At 40.7% G+C, this 22,172-nt stretch overlaps 1 protein-coding gene across 3 annotated transcripts in view; it reads right to left on the reverse strand.

The window, feature by feature from the left end:
* The window catches only part of SEMA6A (semaphorin 6A), a 118,939-nt gene that overhangs the window by 51,774 nt on the left and 44,993 nt on the right, over positions 1-22,172 (reverse strand). For all 3 annotated transcript variants that reach the window (XM_059873868.1, XM_059873867.1, XM_059873866.1), the window contains exons 2-7: positions 15,735-15,872; positions 13,261-13,378; positions 8,093-8,153; positions 6,538-6,600; positions 5,598-5,699; positions 2,779-2,869 (exon numbers count right to left, since the gene is read on the reverse strand). In XM_059873868.1, the coding sequence (XP_059729851.1) occupies positions 2,779-2,869; positions 5,598-5,699; positions 6,538-6,600; positions 8,093-8,153; positions 13,261-13,378; positions 15,735-15,834 (535 nt within the window). In that variant the 5' untranslated portion in view covers positions 15,835-15,872. The remainder of the gene's footprint in view (positions 1-2,778; positions 2,870-5,597; positions 5,700-6,537; positions 6,601-8,092; positions 8,154-13,260; positions 13,379-15,734; positions 15,873-22,172) is intronic.

The following is a 22,172-nucleotide window of genomic DNA, read 5'->3' on the forward strand; positions in this document are numbered from 1 at the left end:
ATGCATTCCTCTCTCTTAAAGAATGGAAGACAAGTGATAAGAAAGGGCCTGCAAAATAGCACCCCAAGGACAACCAAAACATACAAAACCATAAGGACATAAAAGCACAAGGTTCAGCAACATTTTGAAATTTTATATGTTGTCTACTTTGTTTGCAGGTCATGGTAACTGTACAGGACTGTTTTCATGTGTGAGATAGATCTTGGAACACGATGTCTGCTGGAAGCACAAGTGGTGCAGCATGAGCAAACAAAATTTTTTCTCTATTGTGTCTGCATAAAAATCAGAACTGTCTCCATCTTGTTTGACAGAGATTATGTTGGTGCCTTGAAGGCACCAGCACTGAGGACATTCCCAGGACAAAACAGAGAGGCTTCTATTGGTCAAGCTCTCCTCATTATACTTTCAGACTTAGTTTACAACTGAGAGGGAATCTCTCATTGATGCATACAACTATCTGAAAGGCGGTTGGCAAGAGGAGGTTGCTAGACTCTTTTCAGTGGTGTCCTGCGACAGGATGAGGAGCAACAGCCATAAAGTGAAGCTCGAGAGCTTTCCTCAACACGAGAAAAGTAACTTCTTTACATTGAGGGGGACAGAGCTCTGTAACAGCCTTCCCCTGGAGGTTGTGGAGTCTCCCTCTCTGGAGGCATTCAAGCCCCACTTGGACACATTCCTGTGTCCTGCTGTAGGTGACCCTGCCTTGGCAGGGCGGATTGGGCTGGATGATTTCCAGAGCTCCCTTCCAACCCTAGAAACTCTGTGAGTCTGTGAATTTCAGCCCCAGATTTAAAATTCAGACTGTTTTTTATTAGCATTACTGTATGCTTTGTTCTGACTCATGCAATTCTTGTCCTTATTTGGCTACTTAAGAATGATCATTTTTTCTTAGCAAAACAGAAAAAATAATTATTACATGTGTCCCCCTCCCCAATTTAAAATAGAATAAAAAGCTCAATTATTTAGATATGGATGTCTGAGATCATGTTTAAACAACCACACTCTTATTTTCTTTCCTGCCAAGTTCCTGTGACCAACCACAATTCGCACATATCAGCTGTAATAGCTACAGGCTGCAAGAAGAGCCATACTCGTGTAAGTGCATCCAACAAACTCAGATGACTTGGATTAGTGCCCTAAACTGTTCTGAAACTGCTTTTCATTGCACTCTGAAAAGTTAGCATGGGTATCAATATGTAAGACACATATAACTCTGATCTTCTGAAGCTAGCAGTTTTACCAGGCGTATTCTACAAATATGTCTTTGAACTGTATCAAATTTATTTTGAATCACCATGAAGGAGTATGATAATTTCTATAAATATTCCCTTTATTTTCAAATAATTCAAGGATTTCTTCAGTGACAAATTTGGAGCCATCTCTCTGAACTTCAGCTGCATTCAAAGTGAGTGTTTTCAATAGGTTGGCCATTAACTCTTTCTTGGCCAATACATTGAGAAATACCCTTCTGAAAGGTCATTCAGGCTGCACGAAAGACAGGGAGTACATGGGGAAAATATTTCTTTGAAGGAGTTTCTCTATTTCCATGCTTTATTAGTTACTTGCTACAGTTAAGAAAATTTCTACTGTATATTCCTGCCCATGACTGTAATTAAGAAATCAAATACTACTTTCATCATCACTATTCTTGAAACAAAAGGACCATTTGTTTGCACTATAAAAAGTTAAAAAAAATCCAACAAAAAATAAAAAACAAAAAGCAACAACAAAAAAAGGAAACAGGTTACAAAATCTTTCCTTTGTGAGGCAGATGATACCTCAAACCTGGTAGTGCTTAATAGAGCCCTTTGGATATAGACTTGTTTGAGAATGGCTGAAATACTTGTACTTTCTTAAATCTTCAGAGGAATAGCTTGGTTATTTCCATGTGAGTACCCAGGCTCTGTTTTATAGCATCATGCCTGTTGAAGAGGACTCACATTATCATGGAGGATGTTTTTATTATTTTCACCACCTATCTAACAGCCAGATCTAAGAAAAGATCAGCAGGGTTCACACTAAGAGATGTTCAATAAAGAAATAATTTAACCCGGAATTCCTGACGAGATATACAAAAATATCACACAATCAACAGCCAAAATTAACCCCATTTATAAGATCTCACTTTTTCTAACTATTGCAGTAGAAATCAGAATTAACTACTCTGATTAATAGATAATAATTAATGAATTAATAACTATTAACTCTATTCTGCTGCATGCAGCAGAAATCACCACTAGCTAATATACTTCTCTCCTTTTGTCTGCAGCAGCTGGTAAGGCCATAGTAAGATGTTTTCAGCTTAAAAAAATAAAAAATCACCTTCCCTTTCCTTCTAGATCTAGAAAGGGCATGCCACTGCATTTTCCGTAACTTCCTTTTATTATGAGTGTTAGCTTAGGCTTAGAGTTGTTAATGAGCATATCCTGCTTAATCCTAATTAAAGCTTACACAAGCCTTGACTTCCTTTGACGTTCACAGAAGCTGAATGCAGCCAAAAATGGTGCCTCACACTAGCCATATTATCAAGAATACAGGAAATACTGAAATATTGATCCAGGAAACTGAGGCTTAATGCAATGTTGATGACAGTGGAGTTAATTTCAGAGAAGGGAAGGGGATTTTTTTGCTAGGGATTTCCTTATGCCCCCTCTTTTTAGTCATTGTTTACTCCCTTTGACACCTTTTAGGGATTCTGGGCTTAAGCAAGGGGCACAGTGTTACACCAAGCCTGGACTGCAGGACAGAAAGTAAAAAAGTTTATCTCTGTCACTTTACCTGCAAACAACGCAACGTTGGCATGCTTTGCATCATAGGGGCATCTGGCCATTCCACTGAATTCCTCTTCCAGATAGTCCAAGGTATCCATCTGAAAAATCAAAGGGGTCTCTCAGACAGAGAAATAAAGAAACAAAACTTCTTACCCAGGATGAAGCTTATGACAGCGTTACTTTTTTTCTGGGCACAGGAGAAGGCCCTTTCTCTAACTCTACTCCTGACTATGAAGTAAAAACTCGACAAAAAATCATGGCATTAAATGAAATGAACCTGAAAAAGTATGCCCAGTAAGTCAGGCATTCTTTTGGAGCTAATAATTCTCACTCTGACACATTTTACTGAAGTCTATATTTTATCTGCACACAAGTTTTGTTTTGAACTGTAGCAGGCCATGTGGTCTGTGGTTTTGGCAAGGCTCCAAAATTTATCCTCACCAGTGACCCAACAGAAGAGCTCTTATACACAGAAAAGACTGCAAACCACAGCATTCAGAAGAAATAACACTAGGACAATTATCTCTGTGTGCATTTTTCTCTCCCAAGTCCAGAAGTCCTTCTGCTCTAGTCTCAACAGTGGTGGTCTCTTCCTTGATTTGCATATTCAGAAAGATGCTCTTCAGGTTTTACTATACCAGTTGAGTCTGTGTCACAGAGAATCCTCTTACCATCACACAAGAATTAATCTGTGCAGGAATTGTAAATTCTAAGGCCTATATGTAACTCCTGGGAAATAAATTCACCCTGGGCACTGATAATGACACAAATATTGAGATTGACTTACATGAAGTTCAAGAAGGTTTGGTGAGCTAAGGGAGATTTGTACACCTCTTACCCATTTAAGATGCTTATACTACAGTATTTTGGGAATAAGAACCTTTGTAGCATATTCAGGCAACTTGTCCAGCTCACACTCTATAGATCACATACAGGAAAGGTTCAAGAGCAGGACAAACAACCCACACAGCACCATCCACTTAAATAAACTTTTAATTTGTATGTTACAGCTTCCAAGTCCTTCAGTGGATTATCTGGGACCATTTGTTTTCTGTATGTATCTTTCCTGTCAAAATCCACTCCGAGGGGAGTCAGTTGTGTTTACTTAAAGGCTGAAAAGCATTTCACATGATAGTGAGATGAAATGAGTTAGACTCCTGAGCAACGTTTCCTGCACCAAGCTCCACACCCTGGGCTCATCCTCACAACCACTGGCACGCTTGAGGGACAGCCCTGCTTCTGTTTGGCACAAGTTTAGTTCTCTCTCTGTATAATGAAGGAATACATGGAGGAAAAGCCAGGGCAGGTGTTGCATAGGCCTTCTGAAGACTGCCAGAGGGATCACTATCCAGCCCTACTTCACAGGGGATGAAAGCTCTGGAGTAAGGGGGAGGAGGCCATTTATATGCCTCACATCAAGATGCCAAAGAAATCTATAATTGTATCTAAAGGGCAACTTCCACACAAGGAGACTGGCTGAGATTTGCTAGGCTCATTAATGGAATTCAGAGTTTAAAAATTACAGACTGTAGTAGAAGAATAAATACAGCCCATTGATCAAGAAGCTTCATTGCATACTAGGAGCAGGCAGGGAAAGAAAGAATAAAAGAAAGAGCTGTTAACAGTGGTACCTCACAGTTACCATGACACAGGCTTGTATTCTTACTCAAATTTGGTTCTTCCTCCACAGATTGGAACCCTGCACTTCTCTCCTGTGTTTTCTAAACTGCAGCCATTATAGTGGCTAAATAAGGTAAAGCATCACCACACAAAAATCAAGGAAGAGAACCAGTCACAGTGAATACCATTAGGGAAGGAGTTTTCCTGGCTCGTAACATCTTTATTCTGCTTTTTTACAATAACTCTGAACCCAAAACCTGAATGACAGTTGTGATTTTGTCAGGAGCAGCATTAGTAAAACTGAATTTTATTTTTCCAGAAAAACAGATGAGAAATTACCTGTGGGACATAACAGTGCCTAGAAAAGCAGTCTGGATGTCAAATGCCTAAATAAATTAATTTCAAAGCTACTCCAGAGACATGCACTGGTGGGAGTTATATCCGAATATAATGGTGAAAGCCTAAGAAAATGGGAAATATTTCAATAAGTGGGTCCTATTGGAATGAAGACTACTGAGAGACACTATGCCAAAGGAATAAATTGGCTTCAGGGCATCAATGTCAAGTGTGCAGGGACCAGCAGAGTTTCTACACTGACCTAGATAATGTTTTGGCTTTGCAGATCCCCAGCAAATGAGGAATACTTCTCTGTCCTGCTGTACTGCTCCTTGAGAAGATTTGCTGTTCCATCACTCCCACAGCACAAAATGCCATAGGATCTCCACAGCATCCCTGTCTGGGGGGGCTCACAGGAAACTCAGGTTTTGCTTGCTATGCCCCCAGGCATCTTCAGAACTGGTTTTGCGATTGAGAACAGTAGAACAGAAATTTTAGAACATGCTACTCAGCAGTAACCCCCAATATTAGTCTATGACTTGATGTGAGTGTCAGTGACAGGCTGAGGAACTTTCTGAGGAGGGACCACAGCCCCAGCAGGGATCTGAAGGACCCTGTACCTATGGGGGGCAATGCAAAGTGGCAATACTCTTGAAGTGCAGGAGTGGCAAAGAACTAGGTACTCAGTTTGAGATTTTCTTGGAAATCCAATCAACATTGAACTCAGCAGCACTGAAACAAATCAGGACAAATGTTCCAGAGCTGAATGGTGCACAGGTGAAGGACAGTCTCATGCTGCTGCCAACATGGTCACAATAAATCCAACAAAAAGACAAGGTATAAGTGAAATTCTACAAGCAGATTACATACCTTGTAGTTCCTGCAAGAAGGGTTGAATGCATTTGTTCCACAGATAAACAGTGTATCCTCATTTCTTTTTAGGAGAACCTTAATAAAGTTATGACATTCATCCTGAAGAAAAATAATAAAAACTATTTCAACTACTGCATTCTGAGTATCTGTTTTCATTTTTAAGCAGCGATATTTCACAGGTTTAAAACTAAATTGCCCGGTACCCACTGTGATACTCTGGCCTTATTTTGACTATGTTTAACTAACAATGAGCAATTTGTAATTAATTTATATTCCAGTGGCTTAAAAATTATAAAGAGCTGAAGATAAAGCATTCATATTGTAGCTCCTAGCTTGCTGTTGTTGACAAAGGTGAATTTTGTTTCAAAACTGTTGCTTTCCAGAAGAGTGAAAAATCTGATTTTGCCACCTGTGTCACTGTCAGTGACATCCCCACTACAAGGTGTTGTCATAAAGCTTCTGTAACTAGAAGGGGAAGTAGATGTAAAGAATCAAAGAGTCTGCACGTAATTATGATAATACTTGTGCCAGTCATAGGTTACAGGAAGGTGAAACTGGTGTGAGAAACAGTCCTTCTACAGCCCCACATTCATGTTTTCTGATGCTCTACCTGAACTTCTCAATAAATTCCCACAGGGGGATGGAGAGCAGTACTTGGCTTTTGAAGCCATGGTAAGCAAAACTGAGACACGAAGCATTGTGACCTGCTCCATGCCTTAAATATTTCAGGATATTGCTGTGGCTTCTGTCCTATTATTTTATCACATTCAAAGTGAACTGTTTTTGCAAATTAAAGCCTTCAGTAAGATGATGGGAAAAGCAATTATGGGTAAGAAGTGAATGGCACGATCCATTCCACATCACAGACAGCAGCCTGAGATAACAGTGATGCAACTAAACTAAAGTGACAGCTGCAGAAGAAATGAAAATCGCCTACCTTATGTTTTCCCTTCATTCTGCATGTGTCTACATCAGCTTGTCTAGATTTCCATGTCAATTTCTGCAAGAGTAAAGAGAGAAATCAATTAGAACTCAGAGGTTTTCTACTTTTGATTTCAAAAGTAGAAGTCCCGTAAGGGAGACTAGCTTTTGAACATACATTTATTGAAAGCTTTCTGCACTCTTTCTCCACGATTAATTCAGCACAACAGTGGAAGTTTAGTGGTGTGGATCGTTCATTTAACTTTGTTTTGCCTCCAACTCACGAAACTGGAAATCCATCCCTCTTACTTTAAAGCCTAAACTAACAGAATTCAACAATAGGCCAACTTTGAAAAATGTGTCATTTCTTAAAAGCAGTAGATGTTGTCTTCTTTTAACTGATATTGCTCTACAAGTCAGAACTGTAATTTATGAACCTTCACTGGATTCTAAATGAAATATACATTCTGAAAGACAACATTTTAGATCTGGAAAGAAATAAAATTTAGGTAATTCTTACCAGTTCAATTCAGCTAACAAACTCCAAGAGTTTTTCACCTGTCAAGACACTGCTGACTTTATCTGCTAATACTCTTCCTCTAGAACATTTACAGCTAAATACCAGCCAGTTTTTGGTGCTTTTTTTTGAGATGAGTTTCAAAAATGGTCAAATGTGGAAGCCTTATTTATTATAAAAAAGCTTTCTTAAAAATCACATGGCCTAATATGGCATCACCTCAGACACTATTGCCATGATAGTTCTGACAGTGTTCCTGATCAGTAAACTGAGGCACTGTGCATTCATGGAGGGGGTCCAAGCTGAAAAAGTAACCATGAATGTTCATTTCCATTGTAAGCTTGTGCCCTCACTCTTTGATGAGTGAAAAAGCCCATATTCGCCATCAGTCACAGTTACAATGAAGCACTGTCCCCTCCTCCAGTGGAATTAATCCAATGCCCAAGTTTTTATGATCTTCTGTCAGAACAAGGCTGTGTTTAACATATGTTACACAACATGAACGCAATGCAAAGGAGCTGAAGGGAGATTGTTTTCAGTATGTTGGTGTTAATATACAATACAGTAATGCAGACAAAGCTTTTCTTTGTTTGAATGTAACTTCCCATGGAGATAAAGTGAATACATCTACAAAGTGATGTTATAGTAAGATTTTATTTAGTCAGTTCTTGCACAAGTGAAAAAAAATTGTGCACATGAAAACATGTAACTTGCTTCTTATGACAAAAGTTTCAGTAGACTTAATTGGGATAGTATAGCTGTTACAGAAAACTGCTGCATGTAAATGAATAGATGTTTGACAGATGTTCCACTGGGGACCTCACCATATTTCAGCACAGATTGCTTATCAGCCCAGCTAAACCACTTATCAGAAATTCACAGAGGACATGATTGCTATTCTAGCTCTCCACAAATATGATTAGCAATGCCATCTTACTTGCTTATTACAGTTTTACAGCAGTGCTGGCAAGTTCTTTAAAACAATGTTATCATCCTATTTATTTGAAGCTGTTCTAGTGTCCTTGGTTTCTGGGTGATGATAAAAGCTACTTACTTTGCTAAAATAAATTTCTTCTGTATGTGATGTGTCCATATCAACAGTATAAATATGGTCCCTGTAAACAAAAGCAAAGAATACGAAGTCAAATGGAATGGTCAGACAGTATTATTTCTATAAGAGAGCTATCTATCACAAGATAATGCATAATCCATTTTAAAAAAATCAGAGGTCTTACCAGAAGACATTACTGGCAGCATCTCCTGCTTCTCCCACAAAAGCATTTTCACATATAAACTGTTTGTCTTCCCATTAAGAGAAAAAAGGGAAAGTGCTACAAAACTTCAAAGTAAGATTCTTTCCCAAAAGCAATTATCTGAACAAATGAGATTTGGGAAAGTAGATGAGTCTCACATGATTTCTGCTCTATCAGTCCTACAGCAGATGCCACAATCTAGCATGCAGATGTTTTTCTGCATCCTGAAATCAGATGCAATATCTTTTAGGCACCCTTTGCCAGATTCCTGGGCTAGATGTCACTGCGCCACATTGAGCCATTTAAAGTTTTCCTTCCCTTTCCCCCTTTCCCCAGTCTTTTTTCCTTTTCCTTTTCCTTTCTTTTCCTTTCCATCTAACATTAGTTGTTACAATTTGACTGACAATATGGTAGACAAAAGGCACAGAACTATTCCCAGAAATCATTCTTTTCTTCACACTGCTGGCCAAATTAAACTGTAAAATATTTCACTAAAAAAAGTTCACACTTTTTTTCTTATGTTTACTTTCCTATTTTCATGAGAACCTGTCCCTCTCTACAATTAGCTGCCAATATGTTCTTAGAAAGAGGAAATAGACACAGCTAATTAGGTAAAGAGATATTTTTAGACATTCTCTTCCACGTAAGCTGAGAAAAAGGACAGCTCTATATAGGACCCAAAAGCTGAAAAAACCCACCAACCCACAAAGCTGTAGTAACCAGCACATTAAATTGGGACCGAGATCTCATTTTTCCTTGAAATAAAATGAAAAGTTTTTCAACATGCAAAAAGCTGTGCAGCTGAAGTTTGAGCTGCAGCATTGGAGGGTCTGCTGAATGCAGAATACAGGCTCTTTCCATTTTAGAAATCCCTGCTCTCAAGATTAGCTTCACATTTACTGGGTTTTGGGAAATAGTGCTAGTCTCTTTAACTAAGGCAAACACAGAATACTGCTACAAGAGAAATAAACAACACTTCTCTCAGGTGAAGAAAAGAGGCAGTATTGTGGTAGGCAACTGGCTTTGAAAATTTGTCTCCTATGCAGCTTGAGGCTGTTTGCTTTGTAAGATACCAAATTGAAGAGTTGATGGGTTTTCTTCTCCTCCAGACTCTAAAACCAGAGCTGTCATTTACTTACAAGATTGGTTTAATACTTCGATTTATTATTTGCCTGACTTCAGTAACAGAGCGGTGGTCAGGGTTGGTTCTGGAATAAAATTACCTATTAGCACAATATCAGCTTCATAGATTACGTCATGGTTCCCTTTTTATGTGCATTACTTTCTATTGCTGTCACTCCTGCTATATAAAAGTGGGGGAAATATCTCTTGAATTGCAAATGAGGTGCGGGTGGACCTCTAAAACCCTTCTTCCGGCACAGCTCTTGATTTTATTCATCAGCCTCGCTTTCCAGAGGTTACAATTTTTTTAATTTTCAACAAGACAAATACAGCAGTGGTACTCAGAAAGGGCTGAGTTATTTAGTTCCACCTCAACGAAACAGTCTTTAGAGGACTGAATATCTGGTTCAAGGAACAGTTCAAATGAAACTCCGATGCTAAGTTATGGGATTTTTGGAAAGAAGGTTAGCATCAGGAAAATTACATATCACTTTCTCATGCCACAGATGAAGCACAATTGCTGACAGTGTCAATAAAGAGTGAAAGAGCTGTCAAATTCAGGGGAGGGCTCCCTAATCACAGAAAACGTGGGATTGTCCTCATTCTCCTTTTCCCACTGCTGCCCAACTCCGACTTTCTACTAGCTGTGGTATGTGTACAGTTTACTGCTAATTAAGTTATTCTAACACAAATTTACTTAATCCTAGAGCTTCCGTTTTTCCCACCTCCAGTCAGCAGAACTGAGTTTTGTTGCCATGGCATAATCTTGTCGAGGAAGGGAATTTAAATAATGCCACTGGCTGTGCACGACCCTTGGCACTCGGAGCATGGTTTGGAAACACGTAACCGCAAAGGAGGAGGGAGCCATCCCATACCCTGCTCCTCGCCTGCTTGGTTCACACACACACAGGAGGGGTGGCAGATAATGTGAACAAAAGCTGCCACTGCACGAGACAATGGGAGGAGGAGACACAGCAAACTTAGAAAAGGATGTGTGTGCCTGGGTGTGGGCCAGCGACAGAGAGATGGGGAGGGAGTACCCTTCCCACGAGAAAAAAGATGACAGAGCCGGTCCTTAGCAAGCCCGTTCAGACAGTAAAGCTTTATGGCCTTTGGCTGAGTTATTCTGATTTATATTGGCTGGGTATTTCTGTCTGATAACATGAAATAATGCCTTTGTGAAGTGACACAAAACTTTATTTGGTAATAGCTAATACAGGAGTTGTGTATTCCATATGACAAAATAAGTAGTAGACGGACAGAAATTTTGTTCTATGCCAGTTGATCATTAATAAAATGTAAGCAGTTCTCAAATCTGAGTTAGCCTTTCTGGTGGGCTGAAACTGCCTGCAAAAGTCAATGCTGGATTTTCCAAAACAAGCAAACAAAAAAACTCCCCAACCTAAACACAACAGCTCTAAAATAAAAACACTCACTATTTAACCATTTGCTTTGATTGTCTTTCAGATAATTGGATAAAACATAAACTTAGGATTGCTGTATTTCAATGCATATAAAAAGCATGAAAGCAATATCTCTTATAATAGCCCAAAGATTTATTTAGCTACAGTTTTCAATGAATCTTGTTACAAAACTCCTTGGCAAACACATTTGCTTGTGTACAAATTTGCTTCCAATCTCTAGATTTACTACTGCCTTTGAAGGAAATGCAGTATTTGAATTACAAACTTTCATCCACACTAGATACTGAAGGATGACTCATTTTCTGAAATTTGTTACTTAAAGATAAAAATTACCTCTGAATTTCAACTTGTATCACATAGTCTTGTCAGCCCAGGAAGGGCTTTATTCAGCAACATGAAGGGGGAAAAGATTATGTCAAAGAGGTTTTGAGTTACTGAAGGAAAAAAGTGTAAGAAGATTCTTTTCATGCCTATGTAAGTACAAAACGGATCAGGTCTTTATTCTTTTTTGTAGGTCACAAGATCCTAGGACTATATAAGCACTCTCATTGAAGAAAGTTGTTTTATACAAATGAGGAAGAAAGCATATTCACATACTAGTACATGTTATGCCCCAAATATTAGCATTCTTCATATAATTTGTGCACACAGTGGTTTCATAACCCAAAACTGTTCTCTGGGTTTTCCTGCTCTAATGCCAGTTGCTTGGGCACTGAGACAGTCTAACTGCGTCAGTCTCAGTCTGGGAACAAATTATGAAAACAGCAGAGCAAAATCTGCAAAGAGGATTTACCACCACCTCGCTGCAAATAATTTCCTAATTTAAAGGAAAACAAATAAGGAAAGCAAAGGGAGCTCAGTCATGAAAAGGAGGAAATCCTGCTGCCACCTTTCAAATCTATTCAACCCTCAGCCCTGCCCCACTCATTATCCCACTAAAACCACCAATCTGGGAACTCAGGCAAAGCACAGGGCTTTGGCACTTGCCACAGGGCTGATCTCTCCTTGTGCCCTGTGACCACCACCACCACCACAGCTCCTGTGGAAGGATACTTGCTGTCTGCCTGGACTCGGTGCAAGGTCCTGCCGCGAGAGCCCTGAGCTCTGCCACCCGGACCCCATGCTGCATGGGGAATGCGAGGAGCCTGGGAAGATGCAATTAGCCAGAGCAGCTGCCACGGCTGGGTAATGGAACAGGTGTCCTCTTCCAGCAGCCAGGGACATGACTCTGAAAGTGTTGCTCAGTGGCCGTGCTGGTGTAATGCCATTACCAATTACGTGGTGCCACACGGAGATCCACGGGCAGCTTTCCCCACAGGACACATCCGACCACCCAGGAGATGGGGAGTGGCTGCTTGAGAAGAAAGGCAGGCAGCTCCCAGAGGCTGCCAAGGGCTTTGCAGACAGGGCTGGTGGTGAGAGGCTGCCTGTTCAGCAGCTGTTCCCCTTCACTCTTGGCCATCCCACCCACCACTTCTCCCATCTGCAGCAACAGCCTGGTTTTATGTGACACATGCAGAAAGGTGTGTATTTTTCCAATGGAGGACAGAAAACAGGCAGGAAACAAGCTACTACTTGAGAGGCAGCTTTCAGGGAGGTCCCAAACAGGATCTGGGTCCAAGAGCTCCTAAACTGGACTACCCACCTTTGCAAATCTGGACCACCCAGCCTTGCTAATCTGGATCCATCCTGCACTCATTCTGCATCTCTCATGTAATTCCCACTCTAAGATCGTCAATCTTCTCTGCTAACAACAGGTAGGGATGTGAAGTGTTAATACTGGATCTCTGCCAGGTTGGCAGCTGTCTGATGGGTGTAGGCCCACTGAGGCTGACAGTGTAAGCTGAGCTAGGCAAACTGAATGGGTGGCTCTATGTGCAATTTTTATAAAAAGACGCGCTCGTGTCTGCACAGTATAGCTCTCCAAAAAAGTCAAAACACTAAATTCAAATAACCTTGAGGGAGCATGTTTAGTTCTTTTTCTTTGTCTTAAGATACCAAAACCATGCCTAAATCAACAAAATTACATTCTAATAATTCTTATCAAAAAATACATCTGTGCACAGAAGAATTATTCTCTAAAATTTGTCATCATTGGTGAGCACTAGTGGAATAAAATGATGAGGGTGGAATTGCTTCTCCATGGGACTAAATTATATTTCTGGCAACTTCCCTCTTGCAGGTCTCAGAGGAAGGCAGAGGCATGTAGTCCTAAAGCACAGGCATAACACATGGCAAAACTTTATTTGCTCATCTAGCAATGTTTCTAAAATGTCTTACTAACAGGCTGCAAAGCTCTCTCTGAGTGCAAGACAATCCTAAAAATAATGTGTCCATCAGAGAAGAGCTCAGAATATTCCTTATCTTCTCCTTGCTCCTCTTAAAGCAGTAAGAGAGGAATGGTGAAGCAGGAGGCTACTGACCTAGCAGCAACGTAGAGGGTTCTGTTCATGACCATGACAAGCTGGATGTCCAGCCGGTGCCTCTGCGTGGTGTTCCGCCCTGGTTTGTGACCCACAAACACCGGATACTGTCTTGTATCTGTAGGAAGGAAAAAAATAGACAGGGTCAAAAGAGAATAACAAACTGAAATGGTGCTAACGTGGATCACCATGGGGCCCAGCTACAGCCAAAACCCACGGTTTCTGTTCTGCCTTGGAAGCACAGACTGGGGTTGGAAGGCATGAGCACAGAGAGCTGGAGAGTTCTTTGAGGTTACAGTGTCTGCAGCTGCAAAGGAGAAAGTTACCACCTTTGTAGAAGAAAAAACTGTGCATTTTTTTAAGCATAAAGAAGTTCTGGAGCTCTTGGCACACAGGTACATGGCATTTCTTGTAGTTTTTCTTTTACTGCTTGCAGAGCTTAAATGCTTGCTCCTGACTGCTAAATCATGTCAATCAGGATGAAGCTGTTCCACAGTGGCAAATCAATCACCACAATGTCTGGACTGGGTAGTGGCTAAAGCAAAAGGCTTGGCTCTTGTTGGTGCAAACTTCCAGTTCCCTGGGTTTGCTACAGGACTCGACTGCTGTCACAGAACAGCTGCAGGGTTTTCTGAGAAATGGTGGGAAATCACCACTTGAACTTTGTGAAGTGAAAGTCACTGCACATTATTTTGGCAACCAGTCTGATATTCCAGTTCATCTGGCAACTGGGCAGCAATACTGATTGGAATCCCCATGCTGGACTCCTGCTATCAACAAGTCAGCTTCCCCCCTCCAGTTCTACCAGTCAGCAAGAGTATTTATTGTCTATTCCCATTATGTCTTTTGGGTGAGAACTCAGCACACACAGGGTGTTCCACTGCTCCTCAGATGGGTGTACAACCTAACAACAGTGAACACTTCTGATCAAGGGCCACCTCACATTCATGTGTATCATGACATCTAGGTATGCAAACAAGGAGATAATTAAGTCAATAAAATGACAGGAGGAGGATAATCCTCTGATGAGCATTATCATGGCAGACCTGCTGCAAGTGAATGTTATACTGAACTGACTAGCATCTAGCTATGGTTTTTCCCCATTAATATGCTTTCCCAGAAAGCTGCAGCTCTTTAGGGGAGTCTATTTCTTCAGAAACTCATCTGCTGCTTTAGTATTTCCAGCTATTGTTGTCTAAAAGCATTGTACCTGTTAAGCTTGGTTAAAGTATTGGCTCACGGCATGGCTTCAGCAGGGCACCTCAAAGGGTCACGCACCACAAAGTCTGGTGATAAAACTGGACAGCAAAAGGAACTTCTCACCAAACCAAGTGCTGGGAATCTTTAAGAAATAAGTTAAGACACCAGGCAGGATTTGCATTCAGAAGGTTAATACTTCTGATCATGTCCTACATGCAAAATGCTAAGTTTTATTGTCAGGCTGTTTTCTGCTCAGAAGTGTTTGCTCTGTAACTCAGGGATCTCGAACAAACTAGGGACATTCATGTCCACTTCAGCATGCCATGCTGCAGAGGAAAAATCATCCCATGTTCTATTTCTCTAAAAACATCAGGTATGGCAGATTTTTCTAGGAATGATTAGCACTGCCCTTCTGGTGAGTGAAAATATTGGTGCTGAAGTGGCCACACTAGCCATGTTTCACCCGGGGTTGCTTCAGAGCAGTTCTTCCCTGTTGTTGTACCTCAGAAGTCTATTAGCATTTGCAGCACATCAGGTGTGCCCTGGAGTCTCATCTTTCAGAATAATGTTACCCAGGACAGACAAGTTTTCGGGTACCAAGGCCTTGCAAAGCACAGTAAACATGGACAATTTTAAAACCAAATTCCTGAACAAAAAAAGAATTTGAACACAAGCCTGCTCTTGGCTGACTTGCTGCTCCCCGGCACACTCTTAGGGGCCCAGATGCTAAGGACTTCCTTATAAACATCTGAAACTTTGGGACTTTGAAAAATTCTCATTGCCATTATCACAACTGAGATGAGGCAAATGCGGAAGAATCAGTTAAGTCAAGCCTGGTGTCCACTGTAAGATACACAGAAAGCTCTCCACCTGTTTAGCCAGCAGATCTCAGTATGCAGCTGTTGGTGTTACACAAGATTTTGGAGAGTTTGCCAATATCTACTGGTAAGAAAGGAGAGACCTTCTGTCATACAAGATTCTTTGTCTTGATTTGGTTTTTAGCTTCTTCAATTCCATCTTAGGGAAAAAATGCCTAATGCTCAAGCAGAATCCATTTGCACTTAAAGAAGTTCAATTATTTGTATTAGATAAACAAATAATAAAAGCATGTGAAAAAGTCATGTTCCTATATTAGCACCTGATAATGTAAATTGGCTGATATGGGAGAAATCAAGAAAAAACACTTTATCCACTGCAACTGTATTTAGGTAGTGTTGATGTGAAACCCCCTGATCAGTAGTAGTACATGAAGTCCTCTGGCCCCTTTTACTTACAGTTGCCATGCGAAATACTGATAGGCTCAGAATCTTCTGGGAAACCAGCCCCAGCAAAGTGTAGCAGTGTGAAATATAGCAGCAAGGCTTCTGACCTCATAGTAGTTCAGCTGTGAGGCTTCACTTCTTCACTTCACCCTGTGGAAGACAAACAAGAGTTTAAGCACCTTCAGGTGGATCAGAGCTTTAAAGAGTCTGTGGAAAGTAGAGGAAGCTTTTCTCCTCAGGCCTCTCAGTCTACCTGAGGAGATATGCTGTGTTTCTAAGCAGAAACTGCCCTGCAAAGACAGTTATTCTTCAGCTCATGCCCCAGCAGAGCTACATCTTGCTTGAGGATGGACTTAAGGACCTGTGCATTACAAAAAATTTTCTGCCTCTGATGCTTATATGTAATAAAGATGTTACATCTCCTGCCCTGATCGATGGCTGACAAGAGTTTTCTAAGAAATATTTTATTTTCTCCTTCTTGGGTTTACATAATTAGATGATGACACGATGAAACACACCACAAATAAAAAAAAAAAACCCCTTACACTACATTATTCTGGTTAAAAAGAGATTAAGAGTTATAGTACAGGACTGATTCATACCCTGCAGAGCTGTGAATCAAGTGAAGAAACAGTGAGAGAGCTTGATGGAGCATTCAGAACATGTCACTGGGCTTTACCATAAAAATATGTATCCATAAATTAAGGTGTCATAAAACCAATACTCCAACTTGTGATAAAATAAGGAAGAAAAGAACTGTCTAAATCCAGCAATTTTTCCCCCGTGTTCCACTGATGCATTCATTCATTCATTCATTCATTCATTCATTCATTCATTCATTCATTCATTCAGATTTCATGTACAAAAATATCCCTAAATCTTTAAGATAAAAGGAACCACTGGGGCCTTTGGATACAGTGAAAAAAACCAGCACATAATACAGTAAATACTTCATAATTCCCAGGCAAATTTCACAGAGACATTGATCTGTAGGGGAAATCAGTGCAAAAGTGGGGTTTTCTTTTCATCCCTTCCAGAGTTTCAAACCTTTGATGCTGCCTGCCAAAGATTCCTTTTGAACAAAGCTATTTTACAGGGGTCTGTCAGTCATTCAAGATTTATGGGCAGAAAGTCAAACTTCATAACCTACATAGTCTTTGAAACTTAATTTGGCAAACAAAGTGCTAACTTGCCCTTCTGCAGCACTATTTAATATTAGGTACCTGTGTCTCCTTTCTTGATGCCAAAAAAAGCATTAGCAAGTCTTAAATGTTGGATTCCTCATTTTTTAACCAACAGAAAAGTGTCATAATAATTAATTTGCCTCATCAGATATTTGCTTTCAAATAAAATTTCAGTTGCTATAAATGGTTTGGAGCGGGGGATCTGTTGCAGGGTGATAGAGTCCATAAGGACTGCTGATTTATTACACTCTCTGTGTTAGTCTATTATTATTTCAACACAAAAATTGGAGTTTTGGCTGATTCTCTATTTCTATTAACAAAATAACTGAGAGACCAAGTTAGACCAAGAATAGGGGAAAAATAATGTAAGGCTGGGACTGACAACTGAACAAAGTTTCAGATAGATGGTGAAGGATAAAAATAGCAAGAATAAATGCAATACAATGCAGACACTGTCTGTCTATTAAAACTTACAGGAGAATTCATACTAAAAGATAGTAGATACAAGCCCAACAAGTGTTTCCACCTAGCACTGGTTAAGCCAATAGCTCTGTATGATACTGACACAGCTTTATCTGCCTGCAGACACTTTCTTTATGCCTTTCCTCCATTTGTCTTTCTAGTCACCTCTTACATTTTGTCTTGACTGTTAGTTCTGTAGGGTAGAACCTGTTTCTTTCTGTTTGTTGTCATTTGGGGCCCTTTGGAATACCCCAAGAGGAAATAAGCAGCAGAAGTAAAGAGCAGGCTTGGAAAAACTGTTTCCCTCTAAAGGTTATAATTAAAAGCAACATATACACATTAAAGGGCCTAATTCCTTTATGTCTATGCAATTTTTCAAAATGTCACTTTGCTGGGTTAAAAATTTTGCCCTTGTAAGTACGCAGCAAAATGGCAAAATTCCTTACTGCACAAATTGAAATGATTGAAATTATTTTCTCTTTGAAATTGCTGCAGTCCAACGTACAAATCTTTTCTGAAATGTACATGAGGAACAACAGTTTAATGGGAAGAACTTAGGAAGCAACCCAATTATTCCACTTACACTGTACTAATTGACAGTATCAGTCTGCAGGCTAACAATCCAAACCACTTGGCTCACAGTGAGACTCCAGAGCATAAGATTAGCTGCTTTCTGTTACTCCCCTTCATCACAAAATCCACTCTCTAACAACGTGTGTGCTGTGAGGAAAGCACCACAGTACTGCAGACACAGCTCTGCCACTCCCCTTTAGAGCCTGAAAAACTTGTCCCATGGGCAATTCTGCACCATCAGCCTCTAATTCTCATTCAGACTTGTGCACTGCTCCATGTACATCTGTGTGGGAGACAGCTTCCAGGAAAATGAACAAGGCCCAGCACGCTTTCTTTGTGATTTCATGCACATGCTATTGGGCCAGATCTGCTTTCTTTTACCCGGGAAAAAAACCAAACTGACAAATGTACTGACACAGATTGGTAGGTTTACATGAAATTCTCTCTCCTTCTTAAGAGGATTCTTCTGGGGAAGAAAAGAGGGAGAAGAGAGGAAAAAAGCATAATTCTCTGTTGCTCTGATGCCAACATAGTCGTTCAAATTCACAAAATGTGTATGCAAAATATCTGCTTTGACATATCAATAATTCAAGTGGACTACACGTGTATCAGTGTCTGTGCCAATAAATTAGCACTGAGGTGGACTAAATTACATCCAAAGGCAGCTTTTTTCCAGAGGTAATTATTCAAACATATTGTCACTTCTGCAGTTCTTAAAAAGGCAGAAAGAGCCATACTGTTTCGGTGGAATTTCAGAAAAGTGCTGATTCAAGAAGGTCACACTTATTTTTAGGACACTTTTCACTGTGGTTGGGCCCCTGGGATTGATGCAAATGTTCTCACTCGCAACTGTGCTGAAACTACTTTTGTTCAAAAGTGCTTGTGAGCATAGTGTCTGATGAAGACGAGTAGCTAGAATCATGATGCCAAGTGAGTACAGCACTGTTTCAAAATAGAAGTTTTGCAAACATCAATGAAGGGCTCTCCATCTTTCATGCAGAGATCTGAACTGCAGTTCAATCTGGCCTGCACTAAGCCATACTGGCTGAGAAAGAACTGGGTCTGAGAACTCCAGTTCTCCTGGTTCAAAACGTTGTAACTCTTGCTGAAGGAAGCTACTGGTGACAAGAGTGAGCCTTGGTGGTATTTTATTATCAAGCAAGCTATTAAAATACAGCCCTACAAATATTTAAGAGAATGTTTTATAGTCTATGTCTAATCTAGTGACTTGTAGCCATTGAATTGGCAAGCAGATTAGATTTCTTCCAAGCTTCTAAAAAACCCACAAATAACTTGTTTTTTGCTTTCCTAAACCAAATATATGAAAATTTTGGAACATACATTGGTGCTCTGATTGTTCTTTCTGAAGCTGGTGTTTCAAATACCTATGTAAGACATCTTCTTCTGACCACTTACATGTTCCTTCCTTTTTGTTGTACTATAATTACATATAAACAAACCACATGATCTCTTAATGTACATAGAAATCAAAGTTTTGCCTTCTGAGGTGGGATAGGTTTCTCTGTTTGTACACTTCAGCCCAGAGACGAATCACTTCTAAGTAGGATATTTGAACACTAGTACAAGATAGTTGCTATTACTATTATTTTTACTTAGTCAAAGCCTATGTATAACATATACATATACATAATCACCCACATATACATGCTTGACATAGAATCATTTGCTTTCGTAAAATTCATGCTGCTGGCATGAAGGAGCTTTTGAAGCCAAGAAAATAACGATAATTTCAAAACAAGGAGAAAAGTCCAAATTTACTTTGCCAAGTTCTTTCCACAATGGCTATCCATGGCTATTCAAGCTAACAAGGAGCCACCATGATGAGCTTTGCTTTTTGCTGCCGGATATTTTTAGCATTTACAACAGTCTGCATGGAAATGCATACAGAATATCTGCTTGGCTAAGGAAAGAATTACGTGGCTCCTGCCACAATGCCCTAGTAGTCAGGTTGTTTTATCTACAGGTTGTTTGTTCCGGAAGGGTTACACAATCCAATGAAAAATCTGAACGGAAAAGAGAACTTCCTGGTAAACTCCATAAAAGTGCAAGGGCAGATTTGATCCTGAGAACAAATCCAACAGCAACAGCAGTTACTGCAAAGGCACACCTCTAATGAAGTAGATGCTCTTTCATGGTAGAAAACCTCCCATCTTGTTGCTTCAGCCTCACTGTTCATTCAGCTAATCCCAGCATAACTCCAAGAAAAATTAAAGTATGCAACCATGTCAGAATTTTCCCATGGCACAGTAAGACTGCTCTATAATGAATAGATCTTGTTATATTCATTTATTACAAAACTTCTTTCTACCACGATGGGTTGTGTTCATGCACAACAGCTGCACTTCGATCCACAAATTATTAAGCTTAATGTGAGAATCACCAGACAAAATTCCGTAGTCTGTGTCACGCATGAAGCAAGGCCAGAAAACCTACTGGCCCTAAAAACCTGTGACTGTCTTCAACAAACTCGTTTCTACAAATGTGTAGAAATAATTTATTCTTCAAAAAGACAGCAAGAAGAAACAGCATTTAACCAAACACTGAGGAAACTAAAAAGTAAAGCCAGATGAATTTGAACTACTGCAGAAGGAAAAATCCACAACAGGAAAAGCACCAGCCAGCATGAACACGCCCTGGAAATACTCAGCAAATAGCCCTTAGAATCATAATCAGCAAAAGTACCATTAAAAAGCAGGGAAGAAGCTGATTTGAGTTGCACAACAGAGCTTAAATGACTGGAGATTCTTCTGTGTAAGAGCTTTAAAGGCACACAGGTGATTTAGGAGCCCAAGTCCTACTCCAGAGTCTCATCAAAAGAGACTCACAGAGTGAGCTCTGCCCCTAGATAAAGAGCACGCATCGATCTACACAGCCATGCCTTGCCGTGCTGAAGGCAGGGCACAGAAACCAGTTGGCCAACCTGCCTGCTGTTCTCTGCTATGGTACAGATCTGCCATGAGATATTGGCAAACATCCTTCAAGACCCTTGGCTAAATTTAAGCTCGGCTAATTTTCCTTTGGAAATCTCTGAGTGGAAAACGCTGTCACTGCTATTTACTCTTTTAAATTCACAGTTTCTAGAAAGTGAAAGACAAGAGTTCCTTGCAAGTCAGAGGAAGGAATTAGGAATAATGCAACAACAAAAACAAAAGAGAGGAATACAACCTGAAGGCTGCAGCTCCCAGGGAATGAGGAAAGTTAGGCTGGCACCAGCAGAGCCGTTCAGGAGAGCATCTTTTGTCTCTGCCTGCCTGTGTGGTGTGTTAGCTGCTGCTCAGTCACCTCGCATGGCTGCACCAGGCAGCAGAAGGGCTCACGCAAAATGCCTGGTCTGAGTGGTGCCAAGGGGATCAGACAGATGTGAGTGAACAGAAGCTCAGCGGGTGCTTGGGAAGCCCAGGAGAGATGAGACACAAGTGGCTATCAGCAAGACGCAGCATGGAGTGCCAGACACTGCAACTGAATTGGCAATGGCAGGGCAGTGCCTGGGATGGACAGCTTTTTCAGCCTGCTGTCCTTTCCCTACCAATTGCTGCTCAGTCACCTGAATGGTGGTGCAGGTGGCTACAGACACTCCATGCCAGCTCCATGCCCATCATCACCACCAACTCCCAACATCTTTTTGTGACTGATGGTGCAGCCACCATTCATCTTTCCTCTCTTGTTCTGCTCCTGTTGTCTCTACAGCTGGCCACACATTTCATGTGGCCAACAAAGCACTCTTGCACTCTAGGTAGCTGGCGCTTATGCCAGAGAGACTGGAGCATGAAGGCATTGGGGTAATCACCAGTACTCCTTCAGATCTCATGGTAACAAGGGGTTGTTCCTGAACACTGGCGAGGGGAGAGAGGCAGTGCCCAAGGGAAGCCCACACCTGTCTGGCAACGCTGTGGAGCCACCCTAAATTACGTGTATGAAGCACCACTCTCTCTCATTTGTGCGTATCCAAAAGTTCTCCCTGCCTATAAGAGGACTGCATGGGTGCCCTCCGTGATATACGCTTTACTAGCATTTTAATTGGATTCAGTACTGCTTACTCATTGCCCTGCTGCTGTGGGCTGCATGCCAGGCATGACGATCAGGCCCAAGGGAAAGACACCAATAAGAGCAATTTTGCCTCATATAGTAAGCAAGAGTACCTACCTTCATTAAAAAGAATAACACAAATTTCATTACTAGTTTAATGAAACACAGATACAGGAACCATGGA

This window comes from Haemorhous mexicanus, chromosome Z (genome assembly GCF_027477595.1).
Source record: "Haemorhous mexicanus isolate bHaeMex1 chromosome Z, bHaeMex1.pri, whole genome shotgun sequence".
Taxonomy (NCBI): domain Eukaryota; kingdom Metazoa; phylum Chordata; class Aves; order Passeriformes; family Fringillidae; genus Haemorhous; species Haemorhous mexicanus.